Source organism: Vipera ursinii (assembly GCF_947247035.1).
Source record: "Vipera ursinii genome assembly, chromosome: 2".
Lineage (NCBI taxonomy): Eukaryota > Metazoa > Chordata > Lepidosauria > Squamata > Viperidae > Vipera > Vipera ursinii.
The window spans coordinates 62,504,079-62,527,025 of NC_139513.1; the positions used below are offsets into that span (position 1 = coordinate 62,504,079).

At 41.8% G+C, this 22,947-nt stretch overlaps 1 protein-coding gene across 7 annotated transcripts in view; it reads left to right on the forward strand.

Annotated features, from left to right (window-relative positions):
- RAF1 (Raf-1 proto-oncogene, serine/threonine kinase) overlaps positions 1 to 22,947 on the forward strand; it is a 62,575-nt gene that overhangs the window by 13,985 nt on the left and 25,643 nt on the right. For 2 of the 7 annotated variants that reach the window (XM_083352663.1, XM_083352664.1), the window contains exons 2-6: positions 944 to 1,034; positions 10,946 to 11,176; positions 18,082 to 18,188; positions 18,938 to 19,040; positions 20,614 to 20,771. In XM_083352663.1, the coding sequence (XP_083208789.1) occupies positions 999 to 1,034; positions 10,946 to 11,176; positions 18,082 to 18,188; positions 18,938 to 19,040; positions 20,614 to 20,771 (635 nt within the window). In that variant the 5' untranslated portion in view covers positions 944 to 998. Of the gene's footprint in view, positions 1 to 943; positions 1,035 to 10,943; positions 11,177 to 18,081; positions 18,189 to 18,937; positions 19,041 to 20,613; positions 20,772 to 22,947 lie in introns of those variants that run through there. The other 5 variants (XM_083352665.1, XM_083352666.1, XM_083352667.1 and 2 more) reach the window with 4 other exon arrangements.

Consider the following 22,947-nt stretch of genomic DNA (forward strand, 5'->3'; position numbering starts at 1 on the left):
GCTTGTGAGAAGATCGCAAAAGATGATCACATGACCTTGGGACACAGTCATAAATAGGAGTCAGTTGCCAATCATCTGAATTTTGGTCCCATAATCCTGGGGATGCTGCAAAGGTTGTAACTGTGAAAAATGGTCACAAGACACATTTTTCACTGCCGTTGTAACATTGAACAGTCACTAAACGAACTGTTACAAGTTGAGGATTACCTGTAGAAGCATGGGCAGAGAGATTTTAAAAAATTATCTTGCTTTTTTTCTCATGGTTAACGGTCCTTCAGTAATCAATCTATCCTCTACACCAGGGGTTCGCAACCGGGGGTGCTCGTACCCCCTGGGGGTGCAAGACGATATTCCAGGGGGTGCGAAAATTTGGGTTTTCAAAATTATAGTGTATATGCATAATTTGTTGCCATTATTTTTAACTTTGTAAGGGGTGCAAGAATGTATCAGAAGCGTTCTAAGGTTGCAGGGTATAGAAAAGGTTGGGAGCCGCTGCTCTACACTGACCTTGAATCTAATGTCTGACCCCAAATCTAGGCAATTTTAAAAGAGTTCAAACAAGCATCTTCTGTGGTTGTAAAAAATAAGTGACTCTGGAAACTAAAAAGCTTGTTGATAAATCTTACTGATAACTAAGGGTTCAGAATTAAACTGAATTAAAATTCTGAAAATATTCTTTTAAAAATGCATGTGTGGGATGTAAAACTTTTGGTAGACAAAACTTTTTTTTCATGAGATTGTAATTAGTCAGGGTACAAGCTCAGTGATATAGTGGAACTTGAGACCAAAGAGAAATGTTGAAGCTTTGGTGTGTACTAAGATGGGAAATGGAAATTTATCACATTGAGGAGTTGTTAATTTGAGCAGATTATATATGGTATATCACTTTAATGTACCTGGTGTGGCCTAGTTATGATCAACATATTGCATTTGATATTCTTAGGGCTGGAGCACATAGCTACATTTGCCATGGTGGAGATGTTGCTGAAAACGGGAGCATGGGATATCAGTGCATGATCACGGAGCTCCACACAGTAAGTACTTCTGTATGTTCTAGCCAGGATGGTGATGGCAGCATCCCCGTGGCAAAATATGTGCACTCCAGCCCTTAGTTTTTAATTGTTGTGCCATCTCAGCCCTTGAAAATAAAGACACTTGAAAAGAAGAAATTGACACTTTGAAAACGAGAATCCGGGTTGATAGGTATAAGTTTTAGAAACGAACATCATCGAATTCTGAAGGATTAGGGCCGTGGTGGCGAACCTATGGCACGCGTGCCACAGGTGGCACGCAGAGCCCTCTTTGTGGGCATGCGCGCTGTCGCCCCAGTCCTAGGCCTTCAGCTGGGTTTCATAAAACATTTTCGCTTTAGGACTCCGCCATGTGCAAAAAAAAAAGGTTCAATCAATTTAACTTCTCCGGTTAAAAAAAAGATCTCACAATGTTGGAATTGATTGATTGAACTTTTTAGTCCCACCCAGTCTACCGTTACCACCGTAGCCATGCCCACCCAATGGGCCACACCCACCCAATGGGCCATGCCCACCCATCACCCAAGGATACATAATTGGGTTTTGTTTTGCGGTTTGGGCACTCGGTCTCTAAAAGGTTCGCCATCACTGGATTAGGGTATGAAGTGCAGGTTTTACAAAGTAAAGGCAAAAAGCAACACATAAAAATCTGGTACAAATATGGTACAATCAGTAAAGATTACGGTATGTCTCTGCCTTACTGTATGTGGAAGAATTCTAAAAGGAAACTCCAAATTCCTGATTACATTTTCAGAACTATTTATACTTTTTCATGTAGTTTACTAGTTTTAGTTGTTTAAGGGATTACAGGGTCATAAAAATGGAGTTTTTTTAGTTGTTTAATTGGTAAGACATTTAACTTTCCATGAAAAAGTTAAACATTCACTTTTTCCTAATAGTCATCTCTCTCTCTCTGTTTTTGGAAAAACATGTTTGTGTACTTTTTAAAAGAAAAAACAGTTCATACAGATCTTCCTCAAAACCATTCAATTTATGGCTGCTGCAGAGATAATATAAAATTTGTTCGGTGCCCAAAATGCATACAATTCTTTTACGGGAAATGGCATCTCATTTTTAAAGGCCCATTAAAGCCCAGAACTTTCCCATTGTGGAATTTTGAATAAGGGACTGTTTATATCTCCCTTCAAAGAGCCATTGGGCCGCCATTATATAAATAAATGCCCAGCATTATATGAGAGTATGCTGATAATTTGGTGGTGATTACATGCTTTGTAATATTTATAGTTCAAGTTCAGCATAACATCCTCAGTTCTTGATACTAATACCACCAGGTACTCTTAAACCAGTTTGATGGCTGCATTATTTTGATTTGCCATAGTTTGTGTTACATCATGCAAAATAAGTAATATGAATGATCCAAAAGGAAGTAAAGAAGGACATGGCATATTTTGATAAGAATGACAAAAGCAGATTTATTTATTTATTTCTACCTGATAGTAACATAGATGTCAGTATATTAAAAGCTCACTGATGTAGAAGTTTGTCATCTTAGTAGGGTGAGATATTGGTATAAAATTATTTTTCACAGCCACACAGAGCAGAAGCTAGGGATTAAATGTACTTAAAAAAATCTGTCTCATATTTGTTGCTTGGTAACTTTCCATTCTTAGGGACGCGGTGGCTCAGTGGGTTAAGACGCTGAGCTTGTCGATCAGAAGGTCGGCAGTTTGGCGGGTCGAATCCCGAGCGCCGCGTAACAGAGTGAGCACCTGTTACTCGTCCCAGCTTCTGCCAACCTAGCAGTTCGAAAGCACGTAAAAATGCAAGTAGAAAAATAGGGACCACTACGGTGGGAAGGTAACAGCGTTCCGTGTGCCTTTGGTGTCTAGTCATGCCGGCCACATGACCACGGAGATGTCCTCGGACAAGCGCTGGCTCTTCGGCTTTGAAACGGAGATGAGCACCGGCCCCTAGAGTCGGAAACGACTAGCACACATGTGCGGGGGAACCTTTACCTTTACCTAACTGTTTCCATATTATAAATTAGGATATAATTTATTTATTAGATTTTTCTCCCACCTTCGTTAGAGGAAATGAATTTTCCTCTAACTGAAATAATATTAGTATTTTTTGTGAGAGTTTCATGTGAATTTTATATCTGATATATAAAAAAGACTGGAAATAGCTAAACTCTTTTATTGAAAATAAAATATTGATGATGTATTAATTTCTGCTTAATATTGTTTCTGTGAATTGATTATCTCAGACTTCTGTGTGGTACGTCTGTTTTTGGTACAAGGAAATTTAAACCCCCTAAAATGTACACTATATCAGACTGTTTACCCAAAGGAATTATTTTTGCCAACTCATGTACTTTTGAGATACCTTTTTGAAGATTCATAGTACCTTCCCAAAAATCATAGATTTATTAAGGAAGGCTAGTGATATTTTCTAATACCCTGTAAATATTTGGAATATCTGTTTTCAAAGATTATGTTTGGTATGAGAAATGGCACAGGGAACTGTACATGAGTTGGCAAAAATAATCCCTTTTAGTTAACACAACTGAATAAATAGCCTTTCCACAAATGTCAGGTCAATGATAATATTTTTTGAACCTCAGATTCTTATAGTGAATAGGTAGTGCACCACCATAACTATAAAATCCAAAGATGAGCCTCTAGCATGTTAAAATTTCTTTGTTAAGAAACTGAGCTAAGACTAGAAAACTTCATGTCAAATATCTACAGTCATGAAAATCATTGGTGTCACTTGCTATCTCTCCATCTAAACTACTTCATAGGTTTGTTGTGAAGAATATATTTGGACAGTTTTCTTGATTTTCTAGATAAAAGGTGAGTTATCAATGTTTTAAATGAATAGCATAGACAAGGAATATCAAGTGCAAGTTGTGAGTTGTTTGATTTTGCTGTGGTGAACAACAGACATCAACATTTGAAGGCTGATAATGTTTCACCTCCTTTGCCACTCTTGATAAGAGACACTGGCTGAACTGGCAGTTCAATGAACTGTTCTTGATGTCATTATTGACCTATAAAAATGTTGATATTGGAATCACTGCAAATGTACTAATGTAATAATTATATTACATTATTTAATGTAATATGTGAATAATTTCTGCATACATTTTAGAAGCGCTTCACCAGAGATAGTTTTCTAAAATATACTAATAATTGTCATAAATTTTGTAGGCTTCTTGGATCTATTTTCCTCTAAATCTTATAGTCTATTAAATGAACATGCAAAATAGAAATTAACCAAAAGAATGTTTAATACACTGAAACCCATGAGAACGTGCTGAAATGAAATTCAAATTATATGTGATCATGACTCAACAATCTGTAACATAAACCTAAAAATGCTTCTGTGAAATAATTTCTATTTAACACTTAACCCTTCCCTGATCTGAGGGCTCCCTATAAGCAAGAATGTGATCATGGTTGATAAAGGTTCATTTAAATCATAGTTTATTCCTTTGATTCAAACATACATTTACATAAATAACTAATGTCTCAAATACATTTGAAATAGTAAATTTGAAACATTTTATATGATTTCACATATTTACCCATGGGACGCGGTGGCTCAGTGGGTTAGGACGCTGAGCTTGTCGATCAGAAGGTCGGCAGTTTGGCAGGTCGAATCCCGAGTGCCGCGTAACAGAGTGAGCGCCTGTTACTCGTCCCAGCTTCTGCCAACCTAGCAGTTCGAAAGCACGTAAAAATGCAAGTAGAAAAATAGGGACCACTCCGGTGGGAAGGTAACAGCGTTCCGTGCGCCTGTGGCGTCTAGTCATGCCAGCCACATGACCACGGAGACGTCCTCGGACAAGCACTGGCTCTTCAGCTTTGAAATGGAGATGAGCACCGGCCCCTAGAGTTGGAAACAACTAGCACACATGTGCGGGGGAAGCTTTACCTTTACATATTTACCCATAGTCTCAAACTGAAGAATGCTATGTTTGAACCTAACTGAATTGCATTTAATAATTTCTGAAAAATAGATTCAAAATATTCCAGAAAAATTCTATTATTGTATAATAATGCAGCATTGTTGAATAAATTATAGTTGGTTGGATTAATTCATTGTGCTAGACGTACATTGTGTTTTATAAACCACAATAGCTATAGTTATTGAACATATTGTCATAGTGTAACAAGGGATGGTCTTCTACAGCAAAATAACAAAACCAAACAATAACAAAAAACAGGATTAAGAGAGTCTTGTGGCACCTGAAGGATTAACTATTTTATTATAACGTGTAGGATTGTATTTTGCATGCCATATAATTATTTCCATTTTTTTCTTTAATAATCACGCTTATTTTAAATGGTTTTAAATGCTATTCAAAATGTTTTGTTTTTCCTCCAAAATAATGTAAGCTCTAGTAAGTATACGGTGCTGAGATTCTTACACTGCTTAAATGTCAAGAAAAATACATAAAAGCTGAGAGCTGTTATTCCGCCACTAGAACCCAAAACCCACATTCCTGTATGTATTGTCAGTATGGAATGTCTGTATGCATGATTCATACAAAAATGTTTGTTTATTAGAATACTAACACTGTAAAATAGCACGTCTTTTAATATGGGAACTTTTCCCACAGAGAAATATAACTCTGGAAAATGTCCTGTCTCAATGCTTATTCTATACTATTTTCCTGTGCTGCTATCCCAATTCTAGGTTGGTTTTTGCCTTTCTTTGCCATTCAGTACTTAGCCAGAGGTCATGGAGGGACACCAGAGGCTGGTGCATTTTTCTCATCTGTTCTTTGTGGAGGTTGTCAAAGCATAGCTCCTTTCTCCCTCCTAGTGGCAAAAAATGTGATAAGAAGTCAGACTGGGTGAATTCATCTGTTCTCATAAAAATTTAAGTGAGTCATATTTGGCTGGAAGTGTCAGCGTGCATGTGTCTTATGGATGGTATTCTATGAAAATGACAAACCCCTCTGACCTTAACAAGGTGAAATCTCAGTGTTTGGTGTACATTGCAAAAATAATACAAAATAGGTCACATAAGTAAAAGCAAGATGCCACTAAACCTAATTTGGAATGGGTAGAATAGATTGTATTTTCTATTTTCACCATTCAGACTACTTGTTCTCTCCAATTTGTGTGCAGAATTCTAATTGTTGAAGATTCTGTTAACAAATTAAGCTGGTCAGTTTTTTTTAATGAAAATGACACTACCGTTTTAGAAATTGAAATAATATTCAGTACCGTATTTTCCGACGTATAAGACGACTGGGCGTATAAGACGACCCCCTACATTTCCTGTTAAATTATAGGGTTTGGGCTATACTCGCCGTATAAGACTACCCCTCTTCCAACGCACACCAAATAAAAATTAAAAAACATCAGATTTGATTTTAATATGGTAATTTTAATTCAAATGCTATGACATGCAGGTGCTTAGTAGGAAAACTGTCACTTATAAACATAAGGCTGTTTGTCATCAAACATCTAAACATAAAACAGTGCAAGTGGATTAATAATAATAATAATAATAATAATAATAATAATAATAATAATAATAATAAGAAGAAGAAGAAGAAGAAGAAGAAGAAGAAGAAGAAGTTGTTGGAGGGGACCTTTGAGGTCATCTAGTCCAACCCCCTGCTAAGGCAGGAAACCCTATACCATTTCAGACAAATGGCTGTCCAGTCTCTTCTTAAAAACTTCCAGTGTTGGAGCATTCACCACTTCTGGAGGCAGGTTGTTCCACTGGTTAATTGTTCTAACTGTCAGGAAGTTTCTCCTTAGTTCTAAGTTGCTTCTCTCCTTGACTAGTTTCCATCCATTGCTTCTTGTCCTGCTTTCAGGTGCTTTGGAGAATAGCTTGGCTCCCTCTGCTTTGTGGCAGCCCCTGAGATATTGGATCCCTGCTATCATGTCACCCCTCACCCTTCTCTTCGTTAAGCTACACATACCCAATTCCAGCAACCGTTCCCTATTTTCCTAATTCACTTTTTCACTTTTCCTAATTCACTCTAAAGCTTTCCCTGCACAGAGCCTTAAATAACACCAGCTGCCTGACACTTCCATCCTTCCGAGGTAGGTAAAATGAGGACCCAGATTGTTGGGGGCAATAAGCTGACTTTGTAATAATGTTGCTTGGGGGTGTGTGAAAGCCCTAATAAACAGGCATATACACAGAATGAAGGCTATTGCTAAGCACATTGATTTGTGCTTTAAATTGTAAGCCACCCTGAGTCTTCGGAGAACGGCAGGATATAAATGGGATTTTTTAAAAAAAGACCAAATGGGAGATCCGCTCCAGGTTTTTCAGCCAGTCCGCCCAGTTCCTGAGTCAAATGTGACCTTAGAGCTAAGCCGCTGCTCTGGCTGCTGCCTTCCCCACCTGCCTTTCAAGTTGGGATAGACTACAGCTGCTCTTCAACTTTAGAAGGAAAGACGTCCAGACCCCAGCCTGTAAAAAATCACAGACTGCAGCTTCTTCTCCAATTGGTCCCGCTTTCCCTGCGCAGACTAAATGGGAGATCCGCTCCAGGTTTTCCAGCCAGCCCTGTCCCTAAATTTTCAGCACCCGGCATATAAGACCGACCCCTGACTTTTGAGAAGATTTTCATGGGTTAAAAAGTAGTCTTATATGCCGGAAACTACGGTAACTGAATAGATAATTTTAAATTGTACATGCTTGTACTAATCTAATATAAAAGAATAGTGTTTAAATCCAGGGTTTAGTTCCTAGATCAAATGGGGAATATTAAATTTCAAGATCAATTTTGATTGGTACTGATAGTTAAAAGTATATTTGCTCTCCAGGCTATTACGGTAATAATGAGATCTTGTCTATGTCTGTTAACATTGTATTAGTATTTAACATTCTGTGTAGGCTGATGAAAAAAAAAATCCCTCCAGCATAAAGATAGAGCTACTACCTTTTAAAGAAGTTGTTAGCAAACAAATATGTCTTATTAGAACTGAAATAAAGTAGTCTTTGTAATTGATTAGGCAATTGTCTAATCAATTGTCTGCATTTAATTCCTGATAAATTGTAGTAAGGGAGTAAGAAAGGTAGTAAGAAAGGCACTAGTAGCTGAGTTGCCTCATCATTCTAGGTCAGAAACATACTTGAATAAGTAACAATAGCCTGGTCTGTCCAGTACTAAACTCCAGTGGGTAGACTCAGTTACTATCTTAAGACACATCATGGCTTAGCACAATATTTACAGGGAGTGCAGAATTATTAGGCAAGTTGTATTTTTGAGGATTAATTTTATTATTGAACAACAACCATGTTCTCAATGAACCCAAAAAACTCATTAATATCAAAGCTGAATATTTTTGGAAGTAGTTTTTAGTTTGTTTTTAGTTATAGCTATTTTAGGGGGATATCTGTGTGTGCAGGTGACTATTACTGTGCATAATTATTAGGCAACTTAACAAAAAACAAATATATACCCATTTCAATTATTTATTTTTACCAGTGAAACCAATATAACATCTCAACATTCACAAATATACATTTCTGACATTCAAAAACATAACAAAAACAAATCAGTGACCAATATAGCCACCTTTCTTTGCAAGGACACTCAAAAGCCTGCCATCCATGGATTCTGTCAGTGTTTTGATCTGTTCACCATCAACATTGCGTGCAGCAGCAACCACAGCCTCCCAGACACTGTTCAGAGAGGTGTACTATTTTCCCTCCTTGTAAATCTCACATTTGATGATGGACCACAGGTTCTCAATGGGGTTCAGATCAGGTGAACAAGGAGGCCATGTCATTAGATTTCCTGCTTTTATACCCTTTCTTGCCAGCCACGCTGTGGAGTACTTGGACGCGTGTGATAGAGCATTGTCCTGCATGAAAATCATGTTTTTCTTGAAGGATGCAGACTTCTTCCTGTACCACTGCTTGAAGAAGGTGTCTTCCAGAAACTGGCAGTAGGACTGGGAGTTGAGCTTGACTCCATCCTCAACCCGAAAAGGCCCCACAAGCTCATCTTTGATGATACCAGCCCAAACCAGTACTCCACCTCCACCTTGCTGGCGTCTGAGTCGGACTGGAGCTCTCTGCCCTTTACCAATCCAGCCACGGGCCCATCCATCTGGCCCATCAAGACTCACTCTCATTTCATCAGTCCATAAAACCTTAGAAAAATCAGTCTTGAGATATTTCTTGGCCCAGTCTTGACGTTTCAGCTTGTGTGTCTTGTTCAGTGGTGGTCGTCTTTCAGCCTTTCTTACCTTGGCCATGTCTCTGAGTATTGCACACCTTGTGCTTTTGGGCACTCCAGTGATGTTGCAGCTCTGAAATATGGCCAAACTGGTGGCAAGTGGCATCTTGGCAGCTGCACGCTTGACTTTTCTCAGTTCATGGGCAGTTATTTTGCGCCTTGGTTTCTCCACATGCTTCTTGCGACCCTGTTGACTATTTTGAATGAAACGCTTGATTGTTCGATGATCACGCTTCAGAAGCTTTGCAATTTTAAGAGTGCTGCATCCCTCTGCAAGATATCTCACTATTTTTGACTTTTCTGAGCCTGTCAAGTCCTTCTTTTGACCCATTTTGCCAAAGGAAAGGAAGTTGCCTAATAATTATGCACACCTGATACAGGGTGTTGATGTCATTAGACCACACCCCTTCTCATTACAGAGATGCACATCACCTAATATGCTTAATTGGTAGTAGGCTTTCGAGCCTATACAGCTTGGAGTAAGACAACATGCATAAAGAGGATGATGTGGTCAAAATACTCATTTGCCTAATAATTCTACACTCCCTGTAAATGAGAGTCTTGATCAGTGATTATTATAAAGAAAGCTTCTTATATAGTATACAAGCCTTTAATGGTGTAACTGGGGATTAATTTCTTTCCTAAATTGATGCCCCTAGAGATTCCTACCAAAATCATACCATTGAAAATTGACAACTAAATATACAGGAATTCAGGGATATAACTTTTTCAGAATGTTTTAGCTTAGCACATTTACTTTACTTTTAAAACTAAAAACCATGGTCTCCTTTTACAAAAAAGAAAAAAGTTAAAAATATCCGAAAATGTCAGTCGTATCCCCTCTATTTTATTACTGTCATATCTGCTGAAGCCAGGGGATTTTACTTTTTTTTTAAAAAAAGATTGGCCTTCATGGACTGAAATAAATTCCTATGGTTTACAAAGAAGTACATATAACCGAGATATATGGATTTCCTTTGAGAAAAAAAGGGAAAACAAATTATTAATTACTTAGTATATTTTTTGCCATTGTGAATGATTTTGGTCCGTTGATTCAAGGAACTGATAATGTAGAAAGCTTAGTGATATACAGGTAGTCCTTGATTTAACAACCATTCATTTAGCAAGTATTTGAAGTTACAGTGACACTGAAAAAAGAATGACTTGAAAATGGTACTCACGCTTACAACCATTGCAGCATCCCTGTGTTCATGTGATCAAACTTTGGAGACCTGGCCACTGGCATGTATTTATGACAGTTGCAGCATTCAGGATTCACATGATCACCCTTGATGATCTTCCTACCTGATTTCCAACCAGCGAAGTCAATAGGAGAAGCCGGATTCACTTAAAGATGGCATGATTCACTTAACAGCTGCAAGGATTAGCTTAGCAATCATGGTAAAAAAAATTGTAAAATTGGCTGTGACTCATTTAACAACTGCCTTGCTTAGTAACACGTTCTGGTCCCAATTGGGGTCATAAGTCAAGGACTACCTGTAAACAGTTGGTCCTATTGGTGGTTATAATGTGCTGCTCCAGAAATATGTTCATGTACCTGTGTATATCCACTAAGGCAAAATAAACTCAGTTGATGATGAAGTTTTCTTATATTTAATAAGTGAATTATAAATCCTTCACTATGCATTGGTGTTGCAAATACTTTATAGCAAAATAATAAGCTGGTTTCGGCATGCTCTTGAGGAGACTTGTCTTTCTTTTAAAGGTTTGGTTGCTTAAAGCTGTTTCAATGGACCACATTCCTGGAGCTTGGAAGACTCTTCCTGATGGAATTGGATTAAAGGATTCTGTCTTCAATGGATCCAGTTGTATTTCACCTACCATTGTTGAACAATTTGGTTATCAGCGCAGAGCATCTGATGATGGGAAACTTTTAGATTCCTCCAAGACAAGTAATACTATTCGTGTTTTTTTGCCTAATAAGCAACGCACAGTGGTGAGTCTGTTTCTTGTTTTGAGCAAAATAAAAGATTCACTGTTTTTCCCTACTAGTTCATTCCAGTGCCCCAGTAGTCTAAAAATGTTCAAATGTGGAAGAGTCCAGAATGGATACACTGACATTTTGTTCAACGTGTTTACTCAAAATATACACACCATAACTTTGGAGAGAATAGTGAGACTAGTGTAATTTCTCTGAATATATGTATACCTGCTCTTATGAGTAGGTCCTGCTAACGTATCCTTTCTGGATGGTTTCTTGTATTTTGCTCTTGGCTTGAAAGAGACTACTGAGTTGAACCTCAAAGAATTTTAGACTTGTATCCACGTCATGAATATAGATCATTAAACTTTGCAGCAAAAATCACATAATCTCAGGCAAATTAGAAAAAATCTGAAATGGATTCTTTTGTTAAATGGCTGACAAGCTTCTGGACATGGTAATGATAAATTTAGATAGCATCTTAATTTTATTCATAGAAATGATCTATAAACGTGTTTCTCATCTTGCTTTCTTCTCTGACATCCTATTCAGGTTTTTTTTTTGCCAGATATGGAACAGGGATGGCATTCTCTGACCCTTCCCTGTTTGTACAAAGTTTAACCTTAGCTTGCCTATAGTTACTAAAAAGTGCTTAAATTTGAAGTACCGTATATACTTGAGTATAAGCCGACTCGAGTATAAGCCGAGACCCCCAATTTCACCCCCAAAAACTGGAAAAAGTTATTGACTCGAGTATAAGCCGATCCGCCGTTCTGCAAGCCTCTGCCGCCAGCAGAGGCTCGATCCGCCATTTTGCAAGCCTGAATACACAGGAATACCCTGTGTGGCCGCGGCTCGTCGGCAGGTCTCCGTTCCTCCTGCCGACCTTTGGGGAGGTTTGGGCGCCTCCCCAAACCTCCCCAAACCTCGGCAGGTCTCCGTTCCTCCGCGCAGACCTACCGACCTTTGGGGAGGTTTGGGCGCCTCCCCAAACCTCGGCAGGTCTCCGTTCCTCCTGCCGACCTTTGGGGAGGTTTGGGCGCCTCCCCAAACCTCCCCAAACCTCGGCAGGTCTCCGTTCCTCCTGCCGACCTTTGGGGAGGTTTGGGCGCCTCCCCAAACGTCCCCAAACCTCGGCAGGTCTCCGTTCCTGTTTGGGGAGGTTTGGGCGCCTCCCCAAACGTCCCCAAACCTCGGCAGGTCTCCGTTCCTCCGCGCAGACCTGCCGACCTTTGGGGAGGTTTGGGCGCCTCCCCAAACCTCCCCAAACCTCGGCAGGTCTCCGTTCCTCCGCGCAGACCTACCGACCTTTGGGGAGGTTTGGGCGCCTCCCCAAACCTCGGCAGGTCTCCGTTCCTCCTGCCGACCTTTGGGGAGGTTTGGGCGCCTCCCCAAACCTCCCCAAACCTCGGCAGGTCTCCGTTCCTCCTGCCGACCTTTGGGGAGGTTTGGGCGCCTCCCCAAACGTCCCCAAACCTCGGCAGGTCTCCGTTCCTGTTTGGGGAGGTTTGGGCGCCTCCCCAAACGTCCCCAAACCTCGGCAGGTCTCCGTTCCTCCGCGCAGACCTGCCGACCTTTGGGGAGGTTTGGGCGCCTCCCCAAACCTCCCCAAACCTCGGCAGGTCTCCGTTCCTGTTTGGGGAGGTTTGGGCGCCTCCCCAAACGTCCCCAAACCTCGGCAGGTCTCCGTTCCTGTTTGGGGAGGTTTGGGCGCCTCCCCAAACCTCCCCAAACCTCGGCAGGTCTCCGTTCCTCCGTGCAGACCTGCCGACCTTTGGGGAGGTTTGGGCGCCTCCCCAAACGTCCCCAAACCTCGGCAGGTCTCCGTTCCTGTTTGGGGAGGTTTGGGCGCCTCCCCAAACGTCCCCAAACCTCGGCAGGTCTCCGTTCCTCCGCGCAGACCTGCCGACCTTTGGGGAGGTTTGGGCGCCTCCCCAAACGTCCCCAAACCTCGGCAGGTCTCCGTTCCTCCTGCCGACCTTTGGGGAGGTTTGGGCGCCTCCCCAAACCTCCCCAAACCTCGGCAGGTCTCCGTTCCTCCTGCCGACCTTTGGGGAGGTTTGGGCGCCTCCCCAAACCTCCCCAAACCTCGGCAGGTCTCCGTTCCTCCGCGCAGACCTGCCGACCTTTGGGGAGGTTTGGGCGCCTCCCCAAACCTCCCCAAACCTCGGCAGGTCTCCGTTCCTCCGCGCAGACCTGCCGACCTTTGGGGAGGTTTGGGCGCCTCCCCAAACGTCCCCAAACCTCGGCAGGTCTCCGTTCCTGTTTGGGGAGGTTTGGGCGCCTCCCCAAACGTCCCCAAACCTCGGCAGGTCTCCGTTCCTCCGCGCAGACCTGCCGACCTTTGGGGAGGTTTGGGCGCCTCCCCAAACCTCCCCAAACCTCGGCAGGTCTCCGTTCCTGTTTGGGGAGGTTTGGGCGCCTCCCCAAACCTCCCCAAACCTCGGCAGGTCTCCGTTCCTGTTTGGGGAGGTTTGGGCGCCTCCCCAAACCTCGGCAGGTCTCCGTTCCTCCGCGCAGACCTGCCGACCTTTGGGGAGGTTTGGGCGCCTCCCCAAACGTCCCCAAACCTCGGCAGGTCTCCGTTCCTGTTTGGGGAGGTTTGGGCGCCTCCCCAAACGTCCCCAAACCTCGGCAGGTCTCCGTTCCTCCGCGCAGACCTGCCGACCTTTGGGGAGGTTTGGGCGCCTCCCCAAACGTCCCCAAACCTCGGCAGGTCTCCGTTCCTCCGCGCAGACCTGCCGACCTTTGGGGAGGTTTGGGCGCCTCCCCAAACGTCCCCAAACCTCGGCAGGTCTCCGTTCCTGTTTGGGGAGGTTTGGGCGCCTCCCCAAACCTCCCCAAACCTCGGCAGGTCTCCGTTCCTCCGTGCAGACCTGCCGACCTTTGGGGAGGTTTGGGGAGGCGCCCAAACCTCCCCAAAGGTCGGCAGGTCTGTGCGGAGGAACGGAGACCTGCCGAGGTTTGGGGAGGTTTGGGGAGGCGCCCAAACCTCCCCAAACAGGAACGGAGACCTGCCGAGGTTTGGGGAGGTTTGGGGAGGCGCCCAAACCTCCCCAAAGGTCGGCAGGTCTGCGCGGAGGAACGGAGACCTGCCGAGGTTTGGGGAGGTTTGGGGAGGCGCCCAAACCTCCCCAAACGTCGGCAGGTCTGCGCGGAGGAACGGAGACCTGCCGAGGTTTGGGGAGGTTTGGGGAGGCGCCCAAACCTCCCCAAACAGGAACGGAGACCTGCCGAGGTTTGGGGACGTTTGGGGAGGCGCCCAAACCTCCCCAAAGGTCGGCAGGTCTGCGCGGAGGAACGGAGACCTGCCGAGGTTTGGGGAGGTTTGGGGAGGCGCCCAAACCTCCACAAACAGGAACGGAGACCTGCCGAGGTTTGGGGAGGTTTGGGGAGGCGCCCAAACCTCCCCAAACAGGAACGGAGACCTGCCGAGGTTTGGGGAGGTTTGGGGAGGCGCCCAAACCTCCCCAAAGGTCGGCAGGTCTGCGCGGAGGAACGGAGACCTGCCGAGGTTTGGGGAGGTTTGGGGAGGCGCCCAAACCTCCCCAAACAGGAACGGAGACCTGCCGAGGTTTGGGGAGGTTTGGGGAGGCGCCCAAACCTCCCCAAAGGTCGGCAGGTCTGCGCGGAGGAACGGAGACCTGCCGAGGTTTGGGGACGTTTGGGGAGGCGCCCAAACCTCCCCAAAGGTCGGCAGGTCTGCGCGGAGGAACGGAGACCTGCCGAGGTTTGGGGAGGTTTGGGGAGGCGCCCAAACCTCCCCAAACAGGAACGGAGACCTGCCGAGGTTTGGGGAGGTTTGGGGAGGCGCCCAAACCTCCCCAAACAGGAACGGAGACCTGGGGAGGTTTGGGGAGGCGCCCAAACCTTCCCAAACGTCGGCAGGTCTGCGCGGAGGAACGGAGACCTGCCGAGGTTTGGGGAGGCGCCCAAACCTCCCCAAAGGTCGGCAGGAGGAACGGAGACCTGCCGAGGTTTGGGGAGGTTTGGGGAGGCGCCCAAACCTCCCCAAAGGTCGGCAGGAGGAACGGAGACCTGCCGAGGTTTGGGGAGGTTTGGGGAGGCGCCCAAACCTCCCCAAAGGTCGGCAGGAGGAACGGAGACCTGCCGAGGTTTGGGGAGGTTTGGGGAGGCGCCCAAACCTCCCCAAAGGTCGGCAGGAGGAACGGAGACCTGCCGAGGTTTGGGGAGGTTTGGGGAGGCGCCCAAACCTCCCCAAACGTCGGCAGGTCTGCGCGGAGGAACGGAGACCTGCCGAGGTTTGGGGAGGCGCCCAAACCTCCCCAAACGTCGGCAAGTCTCCGTTCCTCCGCGCCCTGCCTGCCTGCTTCTTTCCGCTGCAGAAAGAAGCAGGCAGGCAAGGCGCGGAGTTTGGGGAGGTGCGCGCGCACCTCCCCAAACCTCCCCAAACTTCGGCAGGTCTCGGACGGCGGTGGCTTGGGAGAGGTGCGGGCGATCCCGGAAGCACCAAAGCCTCGGCCGCGCACAAGTCCTCGGTAAGTTTTTTTTGTTGACTGGAGTATAAGCCGAAGTGGAATTTTTCAGCCCAAAAAGTGGGCTGAAAAATTCGGCTTATACTCAAGTATATACGGTAGATTGTGTACTGTAAAGAAACCCGATATAAGAGTAAAGCTACTGGGCTGTCTACTGTGAGTTTTTTTTTTTAAAAAAGGCAGAAACTGAAACCTCTCATGTCTATTTCCCTTCTTCCAGGGGTATTTTATTTTTTCCTTGGTTGCCTTGTTCTGCATAATTGCCTATTAGGATTAACAATTACCAGGTTTCCTCTCAAACAAAATCTAAAATTGTGAATTTGTTAGGAATCCATGCTAACAATATGAATTCATAGAATTTGTATTTTGTCTATTCTATATACAATTTTGGACAGTTTACAACAATATTCATAGATTTAAAGTATTGATTTAAAATAACAGAATAACATAGTTGGAAGGGACCTTGGAGATCTTGTAGTCCAACCCCCTAATGAAGCAGGAAATGCCTATACCATTGATAGTGAACCTTTTAGAGATCGAGTGCCAAACTGCAAGCCCAAACCCACTTATGTATAGTCAGGTGCCAGGTGGGCATGGCCCATTGGGTGGGCATGGCCCATTGGTTGGCATGGCTGCGGTGGTAACAGCAGACTGGGTGGGACTAAAAAATTCAATCAATTCAAACTTTGCGAGATCTTTTTTTTCCCCACAAGAAGTTGAAATTGATTGATTGATTGAACCTTTTTTTTTTGCACACGGCAGCAGAGGCCTAAAGCAAAAAGGTTTTATAAAACCCAGCTGAACGCCTAGGACTGGGGCGACAGTGCGCGTGCCCACAGAGAGGGCTCTGCGTACTACCCGTGGCACACGTGCCATAGGTTCACCACCACGGGTCTATACTTATTCATACAAGAAGAGTCTAATCTCTTCTTTAAAACCCTCCCATGAGGAGCACCCACAACTTCTAAAGGCAAGCTGTTCCACTGATTGTTCTGCCAGGAAATTTCTCCTTAGTTCTAGTTTGGTTCTGTCCTTGATGTGGGGTAGCCACTCACTCATCGGGATGGATTTAGGAAGTCATTGTGATATCACTAGAAGAGAACAGCCAGCACGTTTTTCAGTGGTTTGGGAAATTTAAGATGATTTTAACGTGAGGATAAACATGTTTCACCAGCACAGGTCCTTTGCTTGTATTCTCACCTGTGTTTTATTATTTTTACCTAAAATTGGACTTTGGACAGAATTTGGACAATTTGTTGTTAAAAGAGCCTTGGTGGAGCAGTGGGCTAATGCCTCCTTAAGTAACACCAGCTGCCTGCAATTAGTGCAGGTTCGCATCCCACCAGGCTCAAGGTTGACTCAGCCTTCCATCCTTCCGAGGTAGGTAAAATGAGGACCCAGATTGTTGGGGGCAAAAAGCTGACTTTGTAATAATGCTGCTTGGGGTGTGTGTGTGTGTGAAAGCCCTAATAAGCAGGCATATACCTAGAATGAAGGCTACTGCTAAGCTTGTAAGCCACCCTGAGTCTTCGGAGAAGGACGGGATATAAATGGAATTTTAAAAAAAATTATGGTGGATTGATTTTGATCCATTTTCTCTAGTTTTGGAGCTTTTTATGTGGGAATGTGAGTGTTTTAGTTTATAGAGGGCTTGTGCTCCTGTTTCTCTACCATTACTCTCCTAGTTCTTAACGCAAAAGTCACACTTGGTGGTTTAAGCTGCCTAAATGAGTACTTGAGGCCCCAAAAGAGCAGAATGAATTCCAATGCAACAACAGCTGTAATAAGCAATAAAAGAGCAAGGGGTTAAATCAGTACGTCAGTATATATAAATCTATCAAAAAAATTAGCTTCCTAGAACTGAAGATTTTCTCAACTTTTAGAAGGATTTTAGTGAAGAAATGAGATCATTTCCAAGTGAATGTAATCCAAGAATTTAGGTGCATTCACTTAGAAAGGTCACCAAACATATCATCAAAATAAACTAAAGGCCTTCAAATACAGTTTCAAGGCTGTAAAATCAGGTGTAACTCACTTAAAAACAGCCTTGCTTAGCGACAGAAATTCGGATCCCCTATTGTGATCAGAAGTCAGTATATTCAATGGATTTTGCAAGTTGCTTGAATTTAGTTTTTCCAAGGTAAATGCATACAGAATTACGGGGATAGATGCAAAAAAGAAAGAAAGAAAGAAAGAAAGAAAGAAAGAAAGAATTGACAATAGTAAGGAGCTGAAATTTCAGTTCTATATGCTGCATTGAACTTAAGAGTTTACCAGCATTTAACGCATCTGGCTATTGTCTAATGGTTTGAGTCTTCCAAAGTTTAAAAACAATTGCTGTATAATTGAAATATGAAGATTAAGAAGCTAAATAATAGTTTATACTTTTGGAATTAGAAAAACTTACATTTTTGTGCTTAACAGGTCAATGTACGTAATGGAATGACTCTTCATGACTGTCTTATGAAAGCACTCAAAGTTAGAGGTCTACAGCCAGAATGCTGTGCTGTTTTTCGGTTACAACACAAAGGGTAAGAATTTGAATTAAGTTGATTATAAATAATTTCTTCCCATGAGTTTATTTAAGATAATATTTAGTCTATTTCATTTCATATAGCAGTTACAGATTCTTCTCTTAAGACAGGACCTTTTTTTTTTAACAAATCGGTTATGATTCTTGCTTTAGGTATTCCTCTGCCTTTTATAGGACGAGATCAAATAATTCTGCACCAGGCTGCTGGAGAGGATAACTTCAGCCCCTCTAAGGCTTATACTGAAGGCCACATTGGGCCCAATTCATGGATGATGTCAGTTTCCTTTCTTCTCCTGAATGTGTATTCCAGATAACTTAAGGTTCAAGTGGTTATATAGCTGCTGCAGCACCATCTTTAACAAAGTTAGTGAAGATGTCAAAATAACAACAGATACAATGATATCAATATGGAAGTGCAAAAATTATGTGTTTGTATACTGTACTGATGGCTGACCTAATTACAAAATGATGGTATTTGTATGATGATGTTTCATATGTTTTACCACGTGCCACCTTTGGCCTCCCAGCAGATATCCAGGGACAAGTATAATATTAAGTCTTGTTGCTTGCAGTTTTTGAATACTTCAGCCTAGAAAGTAAATATATTATCATGTGTATCTTAAGGTAGTTCTGTTTCTAACTATTATTTGAAATAAATGAAGTTTCCAAATTGCTTTTTGCATAATTCTAACGTCTTTGGAAAGTGAATGCTTGCAGATATTTAAGAGGTTTTATTTGTTTTTGTAGTAAAAAAGCACGATTGGATTGGGGTACAGATGCTGCATCCTTGATTGGAGAAGAATTACAAGTTGACTTCCTTGATCATGTTCCACTTACAACACATAACTTCGTAGGTTGATCTTTTGTATGTATAAAACAGGAAATGCTTTACGGAAAGCAGTGCTGCTAGATTTCTATACAGACTTTATCCTATTGTCTTCTTACAAAATAAACATGTAAATTAGAAAGCTATAATATAGAGTTTTCTGGTCTTTCCAATATTGAAATAAAATGAACTGTTTTGTTCACTAGTCTTGTAGCATATTGTCTTTTTCTTTCCTACAATTTTTTCTTGCTTGCATTGGACATTTTTCCTTGCAAGATTAAGAATTATGAAGTGCAGTTTAAAAACTCTCCTTTCTTAATGTCCATTAAGATGGTCACAAGTGTAATTATAGTTAGATTTTATACCTAAAGTAATCAGGTGAACTACAGAGTTCCTCCTTTGATCCGTGCGTCAGTGTCTACATTGTTTGAAAGTTATTTTTTAACTAATGGAAATAACACAAACTAATTTTCTTAACCACTTAATATTTTTTCCATTCTTTATGCTCCTCTATAGTTCTTAGCAGCAAATTTGTGAATGGGTTTTCCTGGTGCATATATACATATACATATACATACAACACAGTAGTCAAAGATATTCTGACCTTCCTTTTCTTGCACGAAGAAAGAGGCAGAAAATACACTAAGTTTTGTTGTGTTATGGTCCTCTAGGCACCTGAATCATTGCAGTTGCTGTGCTTAGTGCTTCTTCCAGTCTTGGTCTAATGATTGTAATAGAACACTCTCACTAATCAAGTACAGGCATTACAAAATGAAAGTAAGAAGGGAGCATGGGACATGCCAGTTTCAGCTCTTTTTTCTGAAACTTCTCAAAATTGGTGAAAAAGCTGTAAAGAAAGACACTAAAGTTTGCTGACCGTGCAATCCTCTGTATGAAATGTGCAGTTCTCTGCAAAAGCCCTTGTCATCAGTTTATAAAGATTGGAACACACAGTTTCATGATCCTTTCTCATTTAGTAATGCATTCATTGGGCTAGGATAGGGGTAGGCAACCTCGGCTCTTTTATGACTCGTGGACTTCAACTCCCAGAATTCCTGAGCCAGCCATGCTGGCTCAGGAATTGTGGGAGTTGAAGTCCACGAGTCATGAAAGAGCCGAGGTTGCCTACCCCTGGGCTAGGATATATAAAGATACTCAAAGCATTTTTTTAATCCATCTGTAAATTTAGCACAGCTTAGCCTCCCTGAAACTTATGTCCCCTTGGGTATGTTGAACCTCAAAGAATCTTTGCAATTGATGTGGTACATAGTGAGAAGAAAAGGTAACTGTGAGCAAACGCAATATGTACTTATTTTTTTGGGGGGAGGGGGAGGAATTAAAGAAAAGTTTGAGAATTTCTTCTGTGTATGATATACATGCAAACGGATAGAAAACTGAGCATGTATTTGTTTCTGTGTGCTTATTAAAATTTGATCATGATTTGCTGATTGTTATAAAAGTTCAGTGCCCATGAAACTATACTGAAACCATTTGAAAATATAAACTAAAGTTAGTTTTTGAAAACACGTTTATTGAAAGTTGTTTGCTCTTCATAATTGGCAACATAAGTGACAAAACAATTGCAATTGTTTTTTAGGCACGGAAAACGTTTCTGAAGCTTGCATACTGTGACATCTGTCAGAAGTTTTTACTAAATGGATTCCGATGCCAAACCTGCGGTTACAAATTCCATGAGCACTGCAGCACAAAAGTTCCAACTATGTGTGTGGACTGGAGCAATATCCGGCAACTCTTGTAAGGACTTGTTGAAGTAATTGCTTTGGGAAAAAAAAGCAAAAAAAAAAAAAAAGCTGGTCACCCTATTATTGATGAATTGCCTGTTTGATGATTCTTTCCTAAACTTTTGTGTAAAAACTGCAGAGAATTTTTCTGAAACTTTAAAACTCCTTTATTTGATATTGGCATTTCATTTGCCTAGTTCAGGGGTAGGCAACCTCGGCTCTTTTATGACTCATGGACTTCAACTCCCAGAATTCCTGAGTCAGCTATGCTCACTATGACTCAGGAATTCTGGGACTCAGGAATTCTGGGAGTTGAAGTCCATGAGTCATAAAAGAGCCGAGGTTGCGTACCCCTGGCCTAGTTCCTATAGAATGCCTCAATCTGTGATTTGATATGCGCTAACTATGTGCATGTCTTTTTAATCGCGCACTCTAGCTACATCTTTTGCACTTTTTATTTGTCCTTAGTACACCTGGCAGGAGCTAGGCTTTGCCAGTGCAGTTTCCCTAAAGTACTCAGTTGTTTGTTTTTCTTTTGTTTTTAATCCTGGTGCTTGTTTCAACAGGTATTATCAGGAATGGGGAAAAGTATTTGTAAAATTAGCTGCCCCGCCTGTTTGTTTAGAATCTTTGTCATTTCACTCACTGCTGCAACTTTATAGCTAAATTTATAGTATGTTGTGTTGCTCAAAGATACAAAGCAAAGTACTTATATAGAATCTAAAAACAACTTTTAATTTAACAACTTTATTTTATAGTCTGATTCAGCCAACATGGAAAAGCAAAATGTGTTTTATTTGATTTTGGTGTGGTGAATCCAATCATAGTGTTTTATAGATTGTGATATATAGCTTTCCATGTCTGAGCTAAGCCAAATTTGTTCAGTAAACTATAATTAACGAACCAGTGAGCAAGGTCTACTAGTCTTTTGGTAATTTTTTACTGTTTTCTTTGCCAGTTTTTTTTTGTCCTAGTTCTGACGTTGTACTAAAGATCTCTGCTAAAGCTAATATGATTCTTGTGATAGAATAATAAGTTGCTCCTTTTGTAAGGAATCTGCAAAAGCATTTAAAATCAAAATGGTTTGCTTTGAGTTCAGAATGGCTGTTCTGCATTCATTATGTGTTGTTTCAATCATTCTGATAATTTTTGGAACTTGAAATCCACCCCACCCCCCCGAAACCTGAAATAGCATGTTTCCAAGTAACTGTTGGGAGAGCCTCAAATTCAAAGTTGTTTGAATCCAAAAAATTTTCCATACCCCCTTGTCATTTTTCAGTTATTCAGTCACTTCCAACTTGGTGCTATCATTTCACCATGATTATCTGTCAGTAACTGTTTCTTTGAATTCTTACAAGCTCATGTTTCTGTCATCAGTGATAGTATGTATCCACCTGATACCTTTCTCCCAAATTATCCAAGGTAATCTAAACAATTTTCTCTAGTAACTATAGTTCAGAAGCATTTCTTTGTTCAGTCTTTTTGATGGTCCAGCTTTCAGAGTAGCATTTTACCACTGGGAAAGTCAAGGCCTTGATTTCTACCTTTATGGCCAATTTGATATCTCTGCACTTTAACATTTGATTTAGGTCTATCATCATCTTTCAAGTACCAAACAACTCTTTTACTCCGTATTTTGCTTGTACTGTAGTTTCTTGGTCATCATAAAAATACTTCAAAAGTTAAATCAGTTGGACAGGTACACCCATGTTTTAAGGGCTATTTATAATTAGTTGTGATCTTCACAGTCAAAAAAGCCTTTGTTTGTATAATAGAGAAAATATAAGCATCTTTTTTGGAATTTTCTTGCCTTTTTTATTATCCATCAGATCTTAGCAGTATGATCCTGAATGCCTCTGATTTTTCTGAATCCAGCATGTTCATTTGGCAGTTCATGTTCCATCTATTGTTGAAACCTGGATTGTAAAATCTTGAGCATTATCCTATTGGCAAGTGAGTGAGATATGTGCAATTATTCAGTACTGTAGTGTGAAATTCTACAGATTGTTCTTTTTCAAAATTGGAAGATAAACGTATTTCTCAATCTTTGGTTATTGCTGTGCTTTTGATAACCAGTAAAAAGTCACATATAGTTCTTTATCTGCATCATTTTTACAAATTTTAAGTAATTTGATTGTTATTTTATCAATTTCTGCAGCTTAATTTAATTGTTAGCAGTATTTCCTAAA